A 21,082-nucleotide genomic window follows, 5' to 3' on the forward strand; every position below is an offset into this window, starting at 1 on the left:
ACAGGCCTGGCGCTCCAACAAAGACACACAGGTTCAGATCAGCCAGGGAAGCATGTGGGCAGGGGATGTCACAGGCATCAAAGAGAGGATGCCCCATGAGCCCACTAGGGTCCTCTGGAGCCTGAGTGGCTGCCTGGGTTGCAGGGTTTCAGAAAGCGGCAGATCCAAGGCAAGCAGGCTAACTGCTGTGGGAAGCCTCTGTGCAGCGCTGCCACTGCCCCTGGGGCCGCAGTGTTCCCAACAATGGAAACTGCTCTGGAACAGAGTGAGTGGGGGTGGGGAGGAGGGGGCGCCACCCAGGGATGGCCAGCCTCAGCCCTGCCCTATCTGCCACCAGCAGCCTCACCAGCTGCAGATCAACCTGCACTCCCTGCGTCCCCCCGCCTGTACCCCCGCATCCCACCCCCACACGCAGGTCTCCCAGCACCCCCAGACGTCCTCTGTATGCCTCCACGTGAGGGTGGTAGAGTGTGGGTAAAATGCTAAAATGATAGAACGAAATGTAATTGTTGGGCAATGTGAGGTTCCTTTGTGTGGAGAAAACTGCTACTTTGCTAGGCCAGGAGGCGCCTGGACTTCGGGAGGATTCCGCTTTAGTGGTAAATCTGTTCTTCGCTGCCTTGCAACTTTGTGAACCCAGGTTCAGGAGGGCAAGGGCACCATTCTTCTCCGGTCCCAGGAACAGGAGGAAGATAAGGGTGTAAGAATGGAATGAGCCATACAGATAATGGGTATGGGAACAGAACAGGCTGCCTGTGTCTGAAGGCCATAAAAATTAACATGTCTAAGGTTGTTACTTTTGATGTATTTCCCAGCACAAAAGGGTATATAATCTTCTGTCTTGGGCTTGTTCGGGGTCCGACTGCCCTGCTTGGCTGGCCTGCGTGCCCCAAGTGCGTTCTGGCCCCAGCATGCTGGCGCGATAGACTCTGTTTGCTGTTTGCATTACCAGCGAGAGTCTTCGTCGTTCTCTGGGGGTCGACTAGCTCGCACCCTGACGTCCGGGGGCTTTAGCCCGGACTCTAACAAGGGACATGGGACTGAGGCCTTGGACTCCACTAGGGACATGGGACTGAGCAGAGAAACGAGAGAGGCGGTGAGTGGGGTGGGGGCTCTGCACAGTCACCCCCCTCCTCCAGGTGGAGGGGATGGGTCAGGTATGCCATCCTCTCCCCCGCCAGCTCAGGACACAGCCGCCCTGCTGGGCCTCCCAAGGACCTGGTGCTGACTCCAAGCTCAGGACACACAGTGCCAGCGCACCCCTCTGCAGCCCTCTGAGCCCTGTCCTGGCCCCAGCGGCTCCCCCTCCACCCCCTCTGCCTGCCTCCCTCCTCATGCTCCACGTCTACCCGGGAGCCTGCGAGGCCGGCCTGCACCTCAGCTCATGCTGCTCCCCTGCCTGCCTCCCCTCTGTCTCTGCAGCACCCTCCCCCATACAGCCCCTGCAGAGTCTGGGGTGAGCGTCAAGCCCCGCACCCCTGTCCCATTGCCCCATCATCCCGCCTGGGGTCTCCTGCCCATCCTGGGCTCAGGGCGACCCCTTGGTCCAGACTGGCCGGGGCCTGCACCCTGGGTCCATGGCACCTTGATGCCCGCACCTTCTTGGTCCACTCGATGAGCTGGCTCTCGGTGAAGGTCTCGAAGGCATCTTGGAAGAAGAGGCTCAGTTTCTGCTGGATCAGGGCCACAGTGACGGCAGAGACGGGCAGGTCGGCCACCTGGGCGATGACGTCGGCCACGCGACCCGAGCCCTCTACTACCACACAGGGCGTGCCGTTGGTGATGGCGTTGTAGATGGTCTGTGGGTGGGGGGCGCCCATGAGCCTGCACCCCAGACCCCCCTGGGCAGTGGGGGAGGCCACGGTCAGGGCTGCACCCCACGGAGAGTCCTGCTGAAGGGGCAGAGCTGCCACTCAGCATCGCCATAGTGACAGGACTCCATCCCTGCCCACCCTGGGCCCTGCACCCAGTTACACAGGCCGCAGGAGGAGCCAGGGCTCAGGGGAGAGCCTGATCTCAGTGTAGGACTCTCCCCAACATCCCAAGAGCAGCCCCCGGGCCGGACACTGGAGCAGCCACCAGAGCCAGGCACCCCCACACCGCCACCACCAGAACTCACGTTCAGCGTGCCAGGGCCACCCTCCAGCACCACACAGACAATGGGGATCTTGATGTCCACACCTGGTCAAAACACGGACCCTGAGTGAGGGCACCTCGCCCAACCCAACCCCCAAAGCCTAACCCGGCCGGGGCAGCACGGGCAACCCAATGGCCAGTGAGCAGGGACCTTGAAGGCAGCCACTCCAAGCTTGCAGGGGACACGCTTGCCCTGTCCCTCCCCACTCACAGCCGTGTTCCCCACTGCCCACCAGGGACAGGCACCCCCTGGGGCCGCCCACTGGTGAAAGCGGCAGGGAGGCTCGGTGTGCAGAGCCCCCACCCCACTCACCGCCTCTCTCGTTTCTCTGCTCCGATATGTACTTCTCTAGCTTGGTCCTCATGGGGATCTCAACCCCGTACTGGCCGTGCGTGCCGTCATCCACCAGGATGAAGTGGGAGTGATTGCTATCCAGGCATGTGAGGCTGCCCTGGCCCTCCTCGTCCATGGCGTACTTGGCAGGGAAGCACCCCTGAGGACAGCCGGGTGCAGCAGACACAGACTGAGTGAATCCACACCCGCTGCTGGCGCGGGGCACTGGCCGCCCCCGGAGCCTATGGCTGTGAGCTCATCTCAACCAGAGGCGGAGGGCCAGGGGAGGTCAGGACAAGAATCTCAACAAGGCAAGATGAGCCTGGGCTGTCTGTCGGGGACCGAAATGCCAGCGTCCCCACGAAGGAAGTGGGCCCGCAGGTGCACAAGGCAGGGCTGGAGGAAAGCATTTGGAAGTAGGCACCCAGCATGGCAGACAACGCCTGGGCACTGAGCAAGACATGCAGGCAGGGCCAAGCACCGTGGGAATGGGAAAGATTCTCTAAAAGATTGGGTTAGGCCGGCGTCGCGGTGTAGCGTCTGAAGGCTGGCAGAGGTGTGCAGGTGGCAGCCAGAGGCTAAGCCCAAGGCACACAGGGGCCGTCCTCATGAGGGTGATGGGGGCAGAGGTGCAGGGAGAGTCCCAGGCTTTCATGAATTTGCCCCAGGATTAGCATTGTCTACTGAATACTTCCACACTCCCCTCAGAATGCGGACAACTGTGACTGGTACTCAGGTGCCGGTGGGGACGGCAGGGATGGTCACGTGGGTGTTGGTGGTACCTTCCGTGGCTATCCATGATGTGGCCTCTCCCTCTCTTGTGTCCCCCGCCCTGGCTCTGAGCTCCCTGTGGCTGAGCTGACCATGCTCCCTGCCTGCCCTCGCACTAAGAACTGTGAGCTGACAAATGCTTCTTGAGCCAGCCTCAGCTGTTTGAGAAATGACCAGGTCACCCGTGTCCCAGGGACCACAGGAGTGAGATTTGCCCCGGGGAAAGGCCCCCAGCATAGCAGGCACACCTGACTGGGGCAGTGGACAGTCAAGCTGATGCTGCAGGTGGGCGAGAGACAAGTCTGGGTGTGGGATGGACAAGCTTTCACAGGACACGGACATGACCCTGGGCAGGAGCCCAACGGCACTACCCCAGCTATGCAATGACATCAAGTCCCTGTCTCTGGTTGCTGCCTCAGTTTCCTCCTGTATCCAACAAGCAGGCAGCTGGGCCGAGCCAGGCCCGTGCAGCTAAACACAACCCCACCTCAGGCGTAGATGGATTGCACAGCCCGTGGTACCTGTCCTGCAGGCCCCTCGCAACCCACACCAAAGGGATGCACGTCCTCACTCAGAAAATGAACAGAACAAGAGCCTGCCCAGCCCAGCCGCGCAGTCAGAGGGACCCCGGCCGCCCAGCCCAGCCGCGCAGTCAGAGGGACCCCGGCCGTCCAGGGATGAGGTTATCCCAGGCCAGTGCAGGTACAACCAGGCCAGATCCCCACCCTGAGCGCCCAGGTCCCAACCGTCAAAAGCTCAGGCTTCGAGCATCAGACGGCCTGAGTCCTCCCAGCTGAGCTCCTTCGGCCACACCCCTGGAGCCCTGGTCCATGCATGCTGTCCCTGTCCCCCTCCCACACGGCGCCAGCAGCCAGGCCCAGCCCTGGTCTGCAGGGCCCGGTCTCCCAAGGGTTAACTCTACAGTTTAGCTTGTTTCTCTAGGGGTAACAGGATGGGCAATCTTGGCCTGATACATTTAGCCCCTGGCTGGACCACAAGTTCCCCCTTCCCTGCTTCCCCTTTTTCAAGATGCCCCCGGGGGAGCTTAGGAGCTGCTTGAGCATTGGGAAAATACTGGGAGGAACTAGGCAGACTATAAAAAGGCAGGCCAACTTCGAATAAACAGCATTCTCTTTACAAGAATGACCCACTGGGCCCAGCGGGTGTGGTCTAGCAGCTAAAGTCCTCGCCTTGAATGCCCCGGGATCCCATATGGGCACCGGTTCTAATCCCGGCAGCTCCACTTCCCATCCAGCTCCCTGCCAACGGCCTGGGAAAGCAGTCGAGGACGGCCCAGAGCACTGGGACCCTGCACCCGTGTGGGAGACCTGGAAGAGGTTCCAGGTTCCTGGCTTCAGATTGGCACGCACCGGCCGTTGTGGCTCACTTGGGGAGTGACTCATCGGACGGAAGATCTTCCTCTCTGTCTCTCCTCCTCTCTGTATATCTGACTTTGTAATAAAATAAATAAATCTTTAAAAAAAAAAAAGAATGACCCACTGTGTGTTGTCTTTTTTGTAACCCTAGTCCCTCTGCTCGGCTCGGGGTACCCGGCGACGTGGGTGTTGCCGACACTGGTTCATCCACGCTGTCCCTGTCTTCCCTCCCACACTGAGCCAGCAGCCAGGCCTAGCCCTGGTCCATCCACGCTGTCCCTGTCTCCCCTCCCACACTGAGCCAGCAGCCAGGCCTAGCCCTGGTCCATCCATGCTGTCCCTGTCTCCCCTCCCACACTGAGCCAGCCCTGGCGCCTGCACCCCTGGCCCACTCACCTTGACATTGATCAGACTCTGCCGGTTATGGACAGTGCCCCACGTGGCCACCCCGATGGTGATGACCTCTCCCTCCCTGGAGCTGCTGCTTGTGCTGAAGTCCCGCACTGCCTCCCCAACCTGCTTCATTACGCCGGCGTGGGAGCCCCCAGTGATGACCCAGGCCCCTGGGGAGAGACGAGCAGTCCTGAGGCACACCTGCCCCGTGGACACCTGATGCCCAGGCCCCTGATCTGCACATGTCTCCCTCAGGGGCTTTTGGATAGCCCAGCAGCTGCGAGTCTTCAGGGAGGTGAAGGCAGTGACCGCAGGTACACGTCCCAACTCAGGAGCCACATGTGTCCTGCAGTGGGGGGGGCGGACAATGGTATAGAACAGGACCCCATCTTCCCACGGCTCTACCTCACTTCCTGCGGCCAGGGGTTGGGGTACAGAACAGGACCCCATCTTCCCACGGCTCTACCTCACTTCCTGCGGCCAGGGGTTGGGGTACAGAACAGGACCCCATCTTCCCACGGCTCTACCTCACTTCCTGCGGCCAGGGGTTGGGGTACAGAACAGGACCCCATCTTCCCACGGCTCTACCTCACTTCCTGCGGCCAGGGGTTGGGGTACAGAACAGGACCCCATCTTCCCAGCCCTACCTCACTTCCTGCGGCCAGGGATTGGGGTGGAGGTGCAGAACATCAGATGAGGTTTGAACTCCTGGACCAGGCTTCTGCTGACCTCTGAACAGTGACTGCCCAGGGTAAGATGGCCCCAAGCGGCAGCTTGTGCCAGCGCCACATGGGCTGTGAGCCTCCACACAAGGCTGGGCAGCTGCTCAAAAGTAAGGGCACACGCTGGCTCAGTGGCTAACCCTTCACCTCCAAGCGCCAGCATCCCATATGGGCGCTGGCTTGTGTCCTGGACACCCCACAGCCCACCAGCTCCCTGCCCATGGCCTGGGAAAGCAGCAGAGGATGGGCCACAGCCTTGGGACCCTGCACCCGTGTGGGAGACCCGGAAGAGGCTCCTGGCTCCTGGCTTGGGTTCAGCTCAGCTCTGGCCGTTGTGGCCACCTGGGAAATAAACCAGTAGATGGATCTTTCTCTCCTTCTCTCCTCCTCTCTGTATATCTGGCTTCCCAATAAAAATAAATAAATCTTTACTAAGAAACCAGGGGCCTGGCAGGTGAGCCATGCCTTGTCCTGAGTTAAGATGAAACAGCACAAAGCACCCCCCAGTGTGGGGCGGACATGGGGCCCTAGTGCTCCCTGCAGCCCAGCCCCTATGCGGTACCTGTGGTCTGCGCGACCTTAACCAGGCCTCTGCGGAAGATACTCTTCAGCCTGGGCTTCATGTTGAAGTTCTTGGCCCCACCGGTCACTGAGATGAGCAGGTTGGGGATGTCCAAGCCCCAGTGCTGGGTCATGAGTTGGTAGATGACACTGGATGGCGTGTCCTCAGACACGCGGACGTACTGCAGGAAGCGGCTCTGAATCAGCAGGCTGCACAGCCACGTGGGCAGGGCCTGCCCGGGCTGGCTGCCCACTACACAGGGTAGTGGCAAGGCCTGCAGGAGGGGCCCGGGACATGGCCTCACTCTTACCCTCATGCGGGACTCAGGTCCTCGCCCCCTTGGGGAACTGGCCAGGCGCCCATAAGGAAGACAGGCAGGTACCAGCACCATGTCCAGGCCCTGTGGCCATGAGCCCATATGGACTCTGTCTCCACAGCTGACCCAGCCTCAGACAGACCCCCGTTGGATGGGGGGCATGCGTACTGGGACTCACACTTGGTAAGAAAGGGGAGGAGGGGTGCTTTCTAAGACCAGCTCAGAGGCCACAGAGACCAGGGTACAGAAGACAGAACACAGCAGCATAAGGCTCAGACAAGCAGGCCACCGTGCTGTCCTCCCCTGTGGCTCAGCCACTGCCTGGAACACCTCAGCCCACATCAGAGTACCCGGGTTCTAGCCCAGCCACTTCACCTGTGCCCCAGCTCCCTGCCAGCAGCCATGTACCGTGTACCGTGCCCAGTACACAGACCCTGCACCCACATGGTCACAGGTAGAGCTGGCCCCTGACCTCAGCCTAACTCAGCCCTGGCTGTTGCAGGCCTTCAGGGAGTGAGCCAGAGTGGCAGATCTCTCTCTCTCTCTCTCTCTCTCTCTCTCTCTCTCCCCCTCACCCCCTCACCCCCTCTACCTTTCAAGTTGATGAAAATAAGCACTCCTTCAGAATATGAAGTTAACCCACAGGGCTGCCTCCAGTCGTGAGGCGGTGGGCCGTGCCCCCAGGCAGGCCCTTGGCTGTGGGGCTCCGGGCTTTGCCCCCAGGTGCTGGCTCCCCTGCAGTGTTCTCTTAGCCACCACCTGTCCCTGTTGGAGCTGCAGGGCTCCTGGGCACAGGCCTCCTGCCACCTGTCACTGCCCTGAGCACAGGACAACAGTGGGGCTGCCCAGGTGGGGAGCCCCAGCTGAGGACTGTAGGGACCCCAGGCTGCAGGGCCACTCCAGGGTACCTCCTTCCCTGGGCCAGTGTCTCAAGAGCACTTGGGGAGCTGGGGGCAAAGGTCATCCCAGCTGCTAAGAAGCTCCAAGGGGCAAGGATCTGGCACAGATACCAGTGGCGCCAGCCATTCCCCCCAGGACAGCTCTGACAGAAGCCTAGCTGAGCTGCAGGCTGCCAAGCCCCTGGGCGCTCGCTGGGGGACCACACAGGGGTGCAGGGGCCAGGGGACACAGCCTAGGCCTGGACTCTGCCACCCCCCTGCTCTCCCGTCCCATCCCCAGCCCAGGCCGTGTTCACAGCACAGAGCCCTCCTTACAGCCCGCTCCTTGCCGTGCCCCACAGCCTCATTCCTTAGGCCTGCACTGGCCTGGGGAAGTCCGCCCCAGCCTCACTCGGCTCCTGGACAGCCGGGCACTCTGGGCAGGAGCCAGCAGATCCTCTGCCTGCCCTGGCCCTCAGCCCCAGCCATCCCCCAGGTCTCCCTCTCACCCAGGAACCCTGCACCATTGTCCCTGGGGTCCCCTGCATGGCCACCACCCTCAGAGCCGCGGGGAGAGAGCTGACCTTCCCCAGCTTCTGGCCCAGGCCAGTGAAGAGAATGTCCCCGAAGGCGTCCGTGGCCATCTCCTGCACGTGTGTCTTCAGGTCCCACTCCTTGCCCTGGAAGGCCGTGGGCTTGGTGACCTCTTCTGGGTGCTTCTCACGAGGGTAGCCACACTCACACACCACCTCTCTGTGGAGACACAGTGCAGTCGGGTCACCGTGAGCAGGAGGGAAGAGCCCCTCGCTGTCCTGGGGAGAGCTGGGACCTCCTCCCCACCGGCAGTGACAAGGGACACTGGACGGGCAGGAACCTCACCCTCTGGCCCTGCAGTGTAAGCCGAGCCACGGGCAGGCTGGATTCTGCACCACGTCCCTTCCTTCCCACACCTGCAGGTCACAGGACCCAGGGGGCGCACACAGAGCCTCGCCTCCAGGAGCCAGGGAACCTCCTCCTGAGCGGTCAGACAAGGGCCTCAGGGGCCATCCTAAGATGCTTCATCAAGCAATCTCAGACAGGAAATATGGGCACTGATGCCATGACATAACAAGCTAGTCCTCTGCTTGCCACACAGGCATCCCACATGGGCACCAGCTGCTCTACTTGTAAGGAGGTGCTCCGAGGATGGACCCCACCATCCTGGACTCAGTGCCACCCTCAAGGCCTTGAAAGCCTGCTGACCCAGCACTACCGTAAACCTCCTAGGTCAAGGCCCCCTCAAGGCCCACTAGCCTAATTCAGTTAGTGCCCTGCAGGTTTAAACTGTGCGCTCACCAGTCCGCTGAGGCATTTATCCCTGGCGTCCCCCTACAGCCACACCTGCAAGTCCCTGCCCTGGCACTCCCCACACCCACCTCCAGGCTGGAAAGGTGCCCTGCCCTTTGTTCCCTGTCTTGTCTCTCTCTGTCTCTCTCTGTCTCTCTCTGTCTCTCTCTGTCTCTCTTCTCTGTCTCCCTGTCTTGTCTCTCTGTCTCTCTCTCTCTCTCCCTCTCCCTCTCTCAGCTCTCCTCTTCTCTTTGTCTCTCATCTCACGCTCTGTCTCTCTCTTCCTGCCTTCTCTCTGCTCTGCTCACTGTCTGCCTGCCCCACGCTACCTCCCTCGCTGACAGAAAGCCTGTCGCGTGGCTCAGTTGCTGTGCCTGGCATCTTGGCTTTGTGGGGAAAAGCTCGCACCATTTCCCATCCAGCTCCCTGCCAATGGCCTGGGAAAGCAGCAGAGAATGGCCCAAGGCTTTGGGACCCTGTACCCGCGTGGGAGACCCGGAAGAAGTTCCTGGTTCCCGGCTTCAGATCGGCGCAGCACCGGCCATTGTGGTCACTTGGGGAGTGAATCACTGGAAGGAAGATCTTCCTCTCTGTCTCTCCTCCTCTCTGTATATCTGACTTTGCAATAAAAATAAATAAATCTTTAAAAAAAAAGACACTCCTGGATCCTGGCAGCCGTTTGGGGAGTGACCCAGCAGATAGAAGATATCTCTCTCTATCTCTCAGACTCCGCCTTTCAAATAAACAAATAACTCACAGAGAGCGCGCCAGTAATGAATTCTGTTTAAAAGCAAATAGGTCACTTTATCACTCCAAACATAGTTCTATGGGCAGGCTGAAGGAAGGATTTATGCAGCAAAGCATCGCAAGCACACGCCAACACCACACTGAGTACAGAGGGCAGAGGTCATGCAGTGCCCGATGGCACTCAGGCGTGAAGCACAGACTGCCCACAGGGCACGGGGCGCAGAGGAGCTGCGGGGGGACGTAGGGGGGGACAGGGAGCTGGGGGGAGCCGTCTCCACGGGAGCTGCAGGGGGACGTAGAGGGGGACAGGGAGCTGGGGGGAGCCATCTCCACAGGAGCTGCGGGAGGACGTAGGGGGGGACAGGGAGCTGGGGGGAGCCGTCTCCACGGGAGCTGCAGGGGGACGTAGGGGGGGACAGGGAGCTGGGGGGAGCCGTCTCCACAGGAGGGATGTGCTGGTGACACTGGCAGCACCTGTGGTAAGCTGACAGCAAACCACACACACACACACACAAACACACACACCCCACATACACCACATACACCATACACACCATATACACATCACACACACACACACCACATACACCACATACACCATACAAACCATATACTCATCACACACACACCACATACACCATACACACATGCACTGTGTCACACACCACACACACACCACACACACCACAGACATACACCACACACATCACAGACATACACCACACACACACACACACACCACATACACCACACACACACACACACTGTGTCACACACACACCACACACACCACAGACGTACACCACACACATACACACACCACACACACATACACTGTGTCACACACACACCACACACACCACAGACATACACCACAGATACACAACACAGTCTCACATGGCTGCCCCAGGTGACAGAGCACAAAGCCTCAGGGGACTCCTGTCGCGGAGCTGTCCTTGTGTGTGCTCCTGTCCTCTGGCGCAGCCGCAGAAGGCCACCGGCTCCTGGTCCTGCCTGTGGGCCGAGGGGTCTCCGGCCACAGCGGCGGTTCGCTGAGGCACCATGAGGGAGGAGCAGGTGCGTGCTCTCTGCACCTCGTCTGCTGGAAACCACACAGTTTTCTCAGATTTCTACTTCTGCTGGTGACCCATGACCTGAGCGGAGAAGGCGTTCGTGGTGCCCCTCCAGCGAGGCTCACCCCAGGAACTCTGAGGCTCCTGCCCCACTTCCCTACACATGGATCTGGAGCAATCCGCTTCTTTCCCTCCTTCCTCTTTTGGCCAGTCCCCTCAGACGACATCAGATGTCAAGAGCCACACATACCACACCCTCGGGCCTGGCGGTGCAGGCAGCAGCGTGTGCACCACTGCCCCGCAAAGAGCTTGCTCGGGAGCCTGCAGCCGACAGAGGACAGACGTGACACAACAGCACGACATCCATGACAGGCACGACACGCATTACAGGCATGTTGCGGGCATGGCAGCCGTGACACATGTGTGCCAGGCATGACACAACAGACATTACTGCCATGACATCCATGACAGGCACGACACAGGTGTGACCCAGGCATGGCTGTACGGTAGCCTGGCACAACAGCCCCAATGGCCCCAGCACCGCACAGAGCTGCCCCTCTCCCGCCCAGCCCCTGCCCCCTCTGGAGGGTGACCCTCACCCTTGTCCAGCAGGAGGTCCCTCCAGTGCCCACCTCAGCCTGGGCTCGGGGGCAGCCCCTGGAGGAGAAGGGGCCCAGAGGTGAACAGGCTGCCAAGGTAAACAGAGAAGCAAGTGGGGGCGTGCATGTGTGTACACGTGTGTGTGTGTGTGTGAGTGGAGCAACCTGGGGACAGGCAGGGGTCACTGCAGGGAAGGGGCAGCAGAGGGACACCGCGCCTGGCCTCCTGGGACGGTATCCCGGCCCTGCCCCATCATCCTACCAGAAGGAGGGGAGTTTCCATCTGCCCCCCAGCCCCAGGAAGAAGCAGGCACGGGGGACCTCAGCCAGCAGTTTGCCCTTTACTCGCAAGTGACCTCGGCCTGGGAGGTCAGAAGAAAGTCCTGTGGCAGCCAGGGTCTCCCCACAGGTGGAGTGCCGGCTCCCCAGGACTCCTGCTCCTGGCAGACAGGGCTCTCACCAAGTTGTGCCCACAGGTGGAGTGCCGGCTCCCCAGGACTCCTGCTCCTGGCAGACAGGGCTCTCACCAAGTTGTGCCCACAGGTGGAGTGCCGGCTCCCCAGGACTCCTGCTCATGGTGGTCTCACCAGGTTGCGCCCACTGGGCCCTGCCATGCATGCAAATGCCTGTGGGCCTTCCTGCAGTCAGGGGCAGGGGCGGCCCAGGAGCTGGTGTGTCCGGCCCCACACAGGCCCTGGGTTCCCCATCAGAGAGGTGCCCACAGGGAGCTGACCATGTCCCCCTCTCCCGCAGGCGGCTCCCATGTCCTGCACGGGGTGGAAGGTATTGGTTGATGCATACAGACCCCCCCACACACAGCCCGTTCTCCAGGCCCAGCACTCACTGGCCATGTACCCAGCTAGAGTTCCCCGGAGGCCCCCCACAGCGAAGATGCACCCTTCCCTAGCTCGGCTGCTGAGTGAAGCTAACCCACGTGGGGTGTCACATCCCACACCATCCCTGTGGCTGGTGACAGACTGTTCTGGCAATCCACCCGTCCCGTGGGGACCCAATGTGTCTCAGCGTCCGTTCCAGCACCCTCAGGGACCCCAAAAGCCACACCTGAAACCATCTTGATGTGGGATAAATAGGTGGGCAGCTGTTAGATCTGCCCAGCCCTCGTGCCCTCCTTCACACAGAGCGTCTGTGGACAGAGGGAAGCCCTCTTCCCTGTCAGCCCTGGGCCTCACAGAGGCGCCGTGTCTGACTGACGCGCCCAGCGCCGGCTCCGGGTTCCACCCCTGCCCCCGCTTGGGCAGACGTCTCAGCGTGGGGCGTGCATGCATGTTTGTGACCCGCAGTCACGCACGCTCTGCCCCCATCTGCACACGGCACAGTGCCCACAGTGGGGCACTGGGAGATGAGAGCCCCAGTACAAGGCCATTGAGTCACTGGTGCGTCAATCTCCAGGCGAGCTGGTGCACCCCACGTCACGGGAAGCCATGTCACACCGTGGCAGTGAGGGAGCAATGAGGAGAAAAGCCCTCGGGCCATGTCCCAAGTGCACCAGGGTTCCCAGGCACGAGGCCATCCGTGGCAGGGCTTGGCAGCACTGGGCTCCCCTGGGCTGCCCCTGCACCCCTAGAGAGCTCCCCTTTCCCACAGGAGCCAGTGCCGATGATGCCCCCAACAATGAGACAGCTCTGCCCAGGCCCCAGCCCTGCAGTGTACAGGGTGAGGGCCCGTGCTCCTACACTGGGTCTACGCCAGCAGAGGTCGCACCTGCAAAGGCCCTGGGGCAGGGGAACAGTCAACCAGAGCCCAGAGGGAATGAAGGAGCCAGGGAAGGGAGGGCGCTGTCCACATGCTCCAGCAGCAGGTGCCAGCCCACACCGCTCCGGCTCCGGGCGGGGCACCACCGCAGCTCCACAGAGGCCTCACAGCCTCGCTGTGCCATGGCTCACTGGGAGGACAGGCTACGTGGCCCCCGTACTGGAATTCTCAGGCTGCCATGGCTTCTTCCCGCTCTTGGCACCACACGTCTCTCAGGGGACACATCTGCTGCCCGACCCGCAGGCCTGGAGGCAGAGCATCTACAGTGGCCACGTGGCCCTGGGTCCTGGGGACTGAGGAATCCCCCTCAGGATGGGGCTGGACCTGTGGCCTTCCCATGGCTCCTCCCTTACCCCCATCTCAGGGTCCCACAGCTCTCACGGGGCCACATCCACTGCCCAACCCACAGGCCTGGAGGCGGAGCATAGATAATGGCCACTCGGCAACCCAGCCAGTCACCTACACTGTGCACCTGCGGCTCCTTCCCTGCGTGGCGGGGCAGGCGGGGCAGCCCTGGGGAGGGTTCAAGCACAACCTCTCGGGCACCCGGCCTGACTGGACACTGTGGACTCCCCTCCACTTCGCTCCAGTCACACTGTGGCCTGCACTGTGGCAGGAAGGAGACGGGATGTGCTCTTACCCAGAGTCCGACAGCCTGGCGCTCTCCACGAAGTACACACACTGCTTCTTCTTGATGTTCTCTGAGATCCACGAGCACAGAGCTTCCTGCAGCTGGCACAGAGGGCAACGGAGACCCTTGGCCTGTGCCAATCTGACCCCAATGGCCACCCCAGCCTCCAGCTGGCACAGAGGGCAACGGAGACCCTTGGCCTGTGCCAGTCCCACCACAATGGCCACCCCGGCCTCCAACTGGCACAGAGGGCAACGGAGACCCTTGGCCTGTGCCAGTCCCACCACAATGGCCACCCCGGCCTCCAGCTGGCACAGAGTGCAACGGAGACCCTTGGCCTGTGCCAGTCCCACCATAATGGCCACCCCGGCCTCCAGCTGGCACAGAGTGCAACGGAGACCCTTGGCCTGTGCCAGTCCCACCACAATGGCCACCCCGGCCTCCAGCTGGCACAGAGGGCAACGAAGGCCTTTGGCCTGTGCCAGTCCCACCCAAATGGCCACCCCAGCCTCCAGCTGGCACAGAGGGCAACGGAGACCCTTGGCCTGTGCCAGTCCCACCACAATGGCCACCCTGGCCTCCAGCTGGCACAGAGAGCAACTGAGGCCCTGGGCCTCTGCCAGTCCCACCACATAAGGCCACCCCGGCCTCCAGCTGGCACAGAGGGCAACGGAGACCCTTGGCCTGTGCCAGTCCCACCACATAAGGCCACCCCGGCCTCAGGGGAGTCCATGCCCCTGGAACCCATACCTAGTGTCCCCAGAGAGGAACCCAGGAACTGACAGGGGACGCTGAGCAGCTGCCTGCAGCCCTCACTGTCAGGAAGGAGCTGATGCTGCCCGTGGACAGCGGACTGCGACCTGGAAGGTGTGTACACACAGCCTCGCCGAGGGCTCCAGGTGAGACCACACTGGGATCTGTGGCAGTGCCCTGGAGCCTTAGGGCAGGCAGGGGCTGTGCAGTGACTGTGTTCGGGAGCAAGCAGAGTGGCAGCTATCCACACATCCAGCGCAGGACGTGAGCGCCCGCCAAAATTTCCCAACCAGGAAACAACCACACAAAGCTCAGCGCAGGCCTTCCTCTCCCAGGGCGCTCCTGGGCTGCAGCCAGTGACCAGCACCTGCCAGGGCAGGACTCACCAGCCAGCAGTGCGAGCTCACCTCTTTGCTGTGCCCAGAGGAGTGCTGGCGCCTCCTGCCCTTGCCCAGGCTGCTTTTCCTTCGCTGGGGGTTGAGGGCTACCTCCACATCAGAGACAATCCCGGGCTGCACCCCAAAGCCCTCTTCCTGCTCCAAGCTGTCTCTCCTGGGGGCCAGGGACTCCATCCTGACCCAGACCTGGGCTTCAGCCAGGCCCTGCCTCCTTCAGGCTGGTCCAAGTCCTAGAAACAGAGAGAGGATGAGGAGGCCCAGGCTGACTCTGGGGCCTTCCTCTGCATCTATTTATTGCCCCCGTCACAGCTGGCTCCGGGCAGCCAGGAGGGCACGTGCCCAGGGCACCCTATCTAGGGTGCTGCCCCACTCCTGTCACTCAGGCCCACCAGCAGCAGCGGATCCCACGGCCCTCCCGCGGGTTCACTTCTTCACACCAAGCTTTCTTTCATTTTCCATATTGAGAAAAGGCCCCATTTCCAGAAAGGGCATGGCCACTTGCCCCAGGAAGTGGGCTAACAGCTGAGCTCACTTCCTCCCAGCCCCACTCCTGGCTGTGCTGTGGCTGACCCCACAGAGCCACAGCTGGCTTCTGGTCTCACTGGGTGCATGAGAACCTCAACCTAGGCCGGCAGGGATCATGGCCCCTGCTGCCCTGCCCTCTGCCTGTCCACTCAACCACACCCATCCCCTCGGCCCCTCTTCTGCCCACCTCAGGCAGGTGGCTGCAGTCCCAGCATTCCTCTGAGGACCACAGCCTGGCCTCCCACCTGCCCATGTGAGAGTCACGGGCAGGAGCTGCCAGGGGCCCAGGGGCTGACCTGGGAGCAGTCCCACCTGGAGGCATCAGGGCATGGTGCCCAACAAGAACAGAAGCCGGGACCATGGATTGGTGCCCTCGCAGCACATCGCGGCGCCTCCGACTATGCAGAGATTAGGGTGGGGGGCCTGCCAGACCCCACCCCATCCACCTCTGCCCCCACTGAAACCCACATGGGGCATGCTGGCCCCGCCGCCCCTCCACTCCACCCTCCTCCAGCACAGCAGGAGCCAGTGCCTCAGCCTGGGCCTGAGGGAGCCCTGAGGCCAGGGAAGATGTGCCCCCCACCCTTCATCCACAAGCCAGCTGCACGCCTTCAGGGAGCCTGGCTTACATCTATAATGTACACAAGCTCCCAGCATGGTGGGGGAGAACATTCCAGAGGTCAATGGAAACAGGCAGGACCTGACAGGATGTGATGCCTGGAAACGCACAGGTAGCAGCAAGGGCCTCCAGGAGTGCACCTGCCCCAGGCACCTAGCAGGAACTTGGGGCTGCTGTGGGCGGGTCCAGCCCATCTGCCCGGAGCCCGCAGTCAGCAAGAGGTCGGCCCTCACGAGCCCCCAGAGAGGGCAAAAGCAGAGCGAGAGCACCACCCAAACGCATAGACTTGCAACCTTCGGGCTGCTGTTCATGGGGCAGGGTGTTCCCTCAGTCCCAGGGGACCCTCTCCTACACACCCACCGGGCGCACCAATAAATAGAGGGGACCGACCCTGCCCCCCAGTGTAAGCCAGCTAGCGATCCCTCCTAGGCTCCCCTCTGAAACGTGCCCCGGGAAGCACTTTGCAACAAACACAGGTGCCCTGTGGTCTTGTCCTCACCCGCCCCTGCACGCCCTCAGACAGGGGGCGCAGGCACAGCTTCGCTCTCTCCCGTCCCTCTCTTCCAGAGTGCGCCTGTGCGGACTCCGCCTCATCCCTCAGCACCCGCACTAACTCCTCAGTCCCCGCACCCCACCCCCATCCCTGCAGGCACTCCGCATCGCACCGCACCCCACCGCACCGCCCATGCAGCCTCCCCCAGGAACCACGTCCCAAGACCAGGCACACAGGCTCACACCCGCCACTTACCCGCAGCCCAGGGCAGGCTTCCCAAGCCCCAGCCACAGCGACACGCCACGCACCCAGCACCCGCACGCGCCCGCGACCTTGCTTCCTCCCAGGCGGTCCGCCCGGGTATCCGGACCTGCTCTGCGCTGAACCCTCCCCACCGCACTCTAGCAGCTCAAGCGGCTTCTCTGGCCGCAGGTATCTGGGGCGGAGCGTCCTCCCGAGTCACGCCGCGTCCTCCCGCGCCGCGATTCCTCCTCGTCCTGGTTGCGCTTTGCGGTACTCAGTCAGGAGCTTGGGGCGAGCCGGTCCCTTACACCCCGGTACACCCCGCCCGCCTGAGGGCGCGGCTACCCCAGACACCCTCGGGAGGCACTCACTCGGGGTGGACTTCTCTTTTAAAGTCCAGCCCAGAACACCCCAGAGCGGGGGAAGGGCATGAGTCCCAGGTGGACACGCACCCCTAGGGCCCCCGCTAAAATCCCACGGTGCCCACCTCAGGGGGCCCAAACCCAGGACCTTTCCAGCCAATGTGGGAGGTGGCACTCAAGGGCAGGAATGCAGCAGCCCTGGGGGACCTGGGCAGCAGACCCCTGCCTGCCCCTCTCACTGCCCCTTATCCCAGACCCCAAGATAACGACTCCGGCCACCAATGGTTCACCCCACAATCGTGGCGCTCTCCCTACCCATTGCCAAACCCATGTGGCACCCCAGGGCCCCTGCTCCCCGTCCCTTGGAGCCATGATCGCCCACCTGCCCCTGCCACCTGCCCACCTGCTCTTCACAACGCACCTTTGACCCCACTCCCCCAACTTCCGGGCCTCTGCCAAGCCCAGTACCGAACTTGCACCAGTGCAGCCCCAGCAACCGCACCAGGAACACAAGCTGCAGGGGCTCTGCCCGCTGCAGGGTGGCATAGACCCCTGCCTGTTCCCTGCCTCTTCAGAGTAGGGCAATCCAGAAACATCCCGTGAGTGCCAGCTATGCAAATCAGGCTGTACAACCATCTGCCTGCTGCACCCTGGAGAGGTACCCGGGACCTCAACTAATGCCCCCCCGCAGCAGTGTCCCCAGCCAGGACCCTTTTGCTGAGCCCCTGCTGGCCAGGGACCGGCTCGTCAACTGAACACTCGATACAGGGCAGGGCAGTTAGTATTTCATAACTTGGCAGTAACGGCTGAGCCATCCGGCGGGCAGTTTCCAGGTACCCAAGGCCTAGGTGGGAACTTATCAGTGAAGCCATTAGCTAACTGACGTCTGCACCAACTCGTCGGGGCCGGGGTGCCCTGGGTTGGCTCCTGGCCTCCCAGGCTAGTGACCGCAGGTTTCACAAGAAGGCCACGTTCCATTGGCCAGATGCCAGCAGCTGCAATGAGGCAATCATCCTTCCCATCCATGCATGGCCAGGCCCCGGGCCCAGCACCTGCTGGTCTCTGAGGGAGCTGTCCTCACCCAGAGACATCTCCTGCCACCGCTATGACCGGGGTCAACTACTGCCGTGGCTGTCCGAGACACCATCTCCCCCATGGGAACTGGGGTCAGGGTGCCCAGTGACCAGCTGTCCTCTGTGTCTGACTGGGTACCTCCCATATTCAGCCACATCTATAGAGACAGGCAAGCTCCTTAGCCTGCAGTCCAGTCACACCAACTCTAGGTTAATCCCAGCCACACGTACCCTCTGGGGGCGCCGCCATCTTCCAGGGCCATTAGGCAGCACCAGCCCAAACATGGCCAGGCTGATCGACAGGGCCCCCATGGGGAATTTTAGATTCTCTGTGGCACTCAGTGCTCGTTCTGAGCCTGCTCCAATTCAGCTTGCCAGAGGCCAGCTCGGTCACCCTGGGCAGCGCCCAGCTCTCCCTCCTTTGCTTCCTGGGGGCATTAACACAGCTCTCAGGCCTGGCGGTGTGGCCTAGCAGATAAAGTCCTCTCCTTGAATGCACCGGGATCCCATATGGCTGCCAGTTCTAATCCCGGCAGCTCCACTTCCCATCCAACTCCCTGCCAACGGCCTGGGAAAGCAGTCGAGGACGGCCCAAAGCCTTGGGACCCTGCACCCGCGTGGGAGACCAGGAAGAAGTTCCTGGCTCCTGGCTTCAGATCGGCACAGCACTGGCCGTTGCGCTTACTGTCCTGATCCGCAGGACTTCAACAGGGGCCAGAACCTAAGGGATGGGAGATTCTGATCAAGTGGCAAATTTTATTTTTTCTTAGGTCAGCTTTATAGTCGGCAGAGCGGGTACTTTGACAGAGGCATGACAGGCTACATTTTTCTCACAATGAGACAGGGCAGGATGTCTTGTAGTGGACAGACAGGAACCTTGGCAGGGTGAGAAGAATCGAGCTACCCTACCCAGAGAATCACCTAGGCAGTGATAACCACAAAACCACAAGGCTCAGCAATAACTATCTTATTCTACTTAAATATCCTACTTAAAATTAACCTATTTCTAACTTTCTTAAACTATAATAACTCTATATAGGCCAGGGCTTCAAATGGCTTCACAATGGTCCTCTACAGCTTACTTGGGGAGTGAATCCTCCTCTCTGTCTCTCCTCCTCTCTGTATATCTGACTTTGTAATGAAAAATAAAATAAATCTTAAAAAAAAAAAAAAAAAAAACACAGCTCTCAGCCTCACGCCTCTCCACATGGCCCAGGCTGGTGTGTGACACAGTGTCAGACAGACCCCTGGGGCCCAGCCAGCCAGGAAGGCCTCGGGGTTGGTGCCCATGGCTCTCAACACTGACCCCACTGTCCCCACCCTACTCCTGCTCTTGGCAGAGCACCCTGCCGTCCCTGGACGTCTCATCAGCCCTCATGGGGTCCTCCTGGTGCCCTGGCATCATGGCATAGCAGACTAAGCCTCCACTTGCAGGGCGCTGGTTCAAGTCCCGGCTGCTCCGCTTCTGATGCAGCTCCTGCCTATGGCCTGGGACAGCAGCAGAGGACGGCCCAGTGCTTGGGCCCCTGCACCCACGTGGGAGACCCGGATGGAGCTCCTGGCTCTGGCCTGGCCCAGCCCCGGGTCACTGTGACCACCAGAGGAACGAGCCAGCAGACTAAAGACACCCCCTTTCTCCCCATGACTCTTTAAAATAAACAGCATCTTTAAGAAAAAAAAAAAAAAGTCAGGCCCAGCGTGGTAGCAAAGCAGCCAAAGTCCTCACCTTGAACACGACCTGATCCTGTCTGGGCACCAGTTCTCTAGTCCAGGCGACCGTGCTTCCCATCCAGCTCCCTGCCTGTGGCCTGGGAGAGCAGTCGAGGACTGTCCAAAGCCTTGGGATCCTGCACCCACATGGGAGACCTGGGAGAGGTTTCTGGCTCCTGGCTTCGGATTGGCGCATCTCCAGCCATTGTAACCACCTGGGGAGTGAACCAGTGGATGGAAGATCTTCCTCTCTGTCTCTCCTCTCTATATCTGACTTTCCAATAAAATAAAATAAATCTAAAAAAAAAAAATCATGTCTGTCACTCTGTCCTGCATGCCTCACTGACCGCACCCCAGAACCTCCTCCCGTCCTGGACACTGTGTGTGAGGTCCCCAGGGAGGTGGTCCCAGGTCCCCGCCTCCTGGCAGCTTGCCGTGGCCTGCAGCTCTCACTGTTGCTGGGTCACCCCGTGGCTGAGCTTGGCTCACAGAGGGGCTGGCCACGTCACCTGGTGTCCCGTGATAGGGTCCCTTCCTCAGCAGCGCGGCCCCTCCTTCAGATGAAGCCTGCAATGTGACTGCTTTAATGTGGCTTCCAGAACCCCAAAGACTTCCAGCCCCCAGCCCCGATCCTGTGGGGTCGGCAGGTGGTCCAGCCCCGCAGCCAGGCCATGTGCACCTTAGCAGCTCCCCAGGTCAGCATGAGGAGCTGTGCCTTGCACTCACATTGGTCAGTCACAGATGGGGGCGGCCCTGGGGGTCTGGGATGAGGGTCCTCAGGGCCAGATGCTGGGCAGGCGCTTCCCTCGGCACACCCTTAGGAGCAGCAGCGGCTGAGGCCCTGCCTGCAGAGAGCCCCCAGGAGGGGTGCAGGGACTCCCCAGAGAAACATCCAGAAGGCGCTCCGAGAGACTCCAAGATGGACCTGGGTCAGCCGCCCACAGCACCCCAGGGAGCCAGCAAGGGGCCCGTGGAGGACAAGGTCGAGGGGCCCAGGTGCAGAGGGCCCCGACCCTGGGGCTCCCGGCCCGGAGCCGCACAGGGAGTGAGACGACGCAGCGGGAGTTCTAGCCCTCCTAAGCGACAGCGGGGCCCACACGGCCCGTCCCCGCCCGGAGACGCCGCCAGCCTCGCGTCACGTCAGGGCGCGACATTCGCGAACGCCACCGCCGGGCATGCGCAGGACGGCGCGGGCGGGCGGCGCCGGGCGGAGTGGGCGGGGATAGCACGGGAGCCACGCGCTCATTGGACGTCCCGCCCCTCGCCAAG

General features: G+C 61.5%; 1 protein-coding gene across 1 annotated transcript in view; it reads right to left on the bottom strand.

Moving 5' to 3' along the window:
* The window catches only part of TRPM2 (transient receptor potential cation channel subfamily M member 2), a 33,929-nt gene extending 18,888 nt beyond the window's left edge, over nucleotides 1-15,041 (bottom strand). The window contains exons 1-8 of the mRNA XM_058661561.1: nucleotides 14,798-15,041; nucleotides 13,647-13,738; nucleotides 8,073-8,241; nucleotides 6,295-6,475; nucleotides 5,014-5,180; nucleotides 2,450-2,630; nucleotides 2,120-2,181; nucleotides 1,599-1,799 (exon numbers count right to left, since the gene is read on the bottom strand). Coding sequence (XP_058517544.1) covers nucleotides 1,599-1,799; nucleotides 2,120-2,181; nucleotides 2,450-2,630; nucleotides 5,014-5,180; nucleotides 6,295-6,475; nucleotides 8,073-8,241; nucleotides 13,647-13,738; nucleotides 14,798-14,962 — 1,218 coding nt within the window. The 5' untranslated portion in view covers nucleotides 14,963-15,041. The remainder of the gene's footprint in view (nucleotides 1-1,598; nucleotides 1,800-2,119; nucleotides 2,182-2,449; nucleotides 2,631-5,013; nucleotides 5,181-6,294; nucleotides 6,476-8,072; nucleotides 8,242-13,646; nucleotides 13,739-14,797) is intronic.
* Nucleotides 15,042-21,082: the final 6,041 nt, after the last annotated feature.

This window comes from Ochotona princeps, chromosome 3 (genome assembly GCF_030435755.1).
Source record: "Ochotona princeps isolate mOchPri1 chromosome 3, mOchPri1.hap1, whole genome shotgun sequence".
In the NCBI taxonomy this organism is placed as follows: Eukaryota; Metazoa; Chordata; class Mammalia; order Lagomorpha; family Ochotonidae; genus Ochotona; species Ochotona princeps.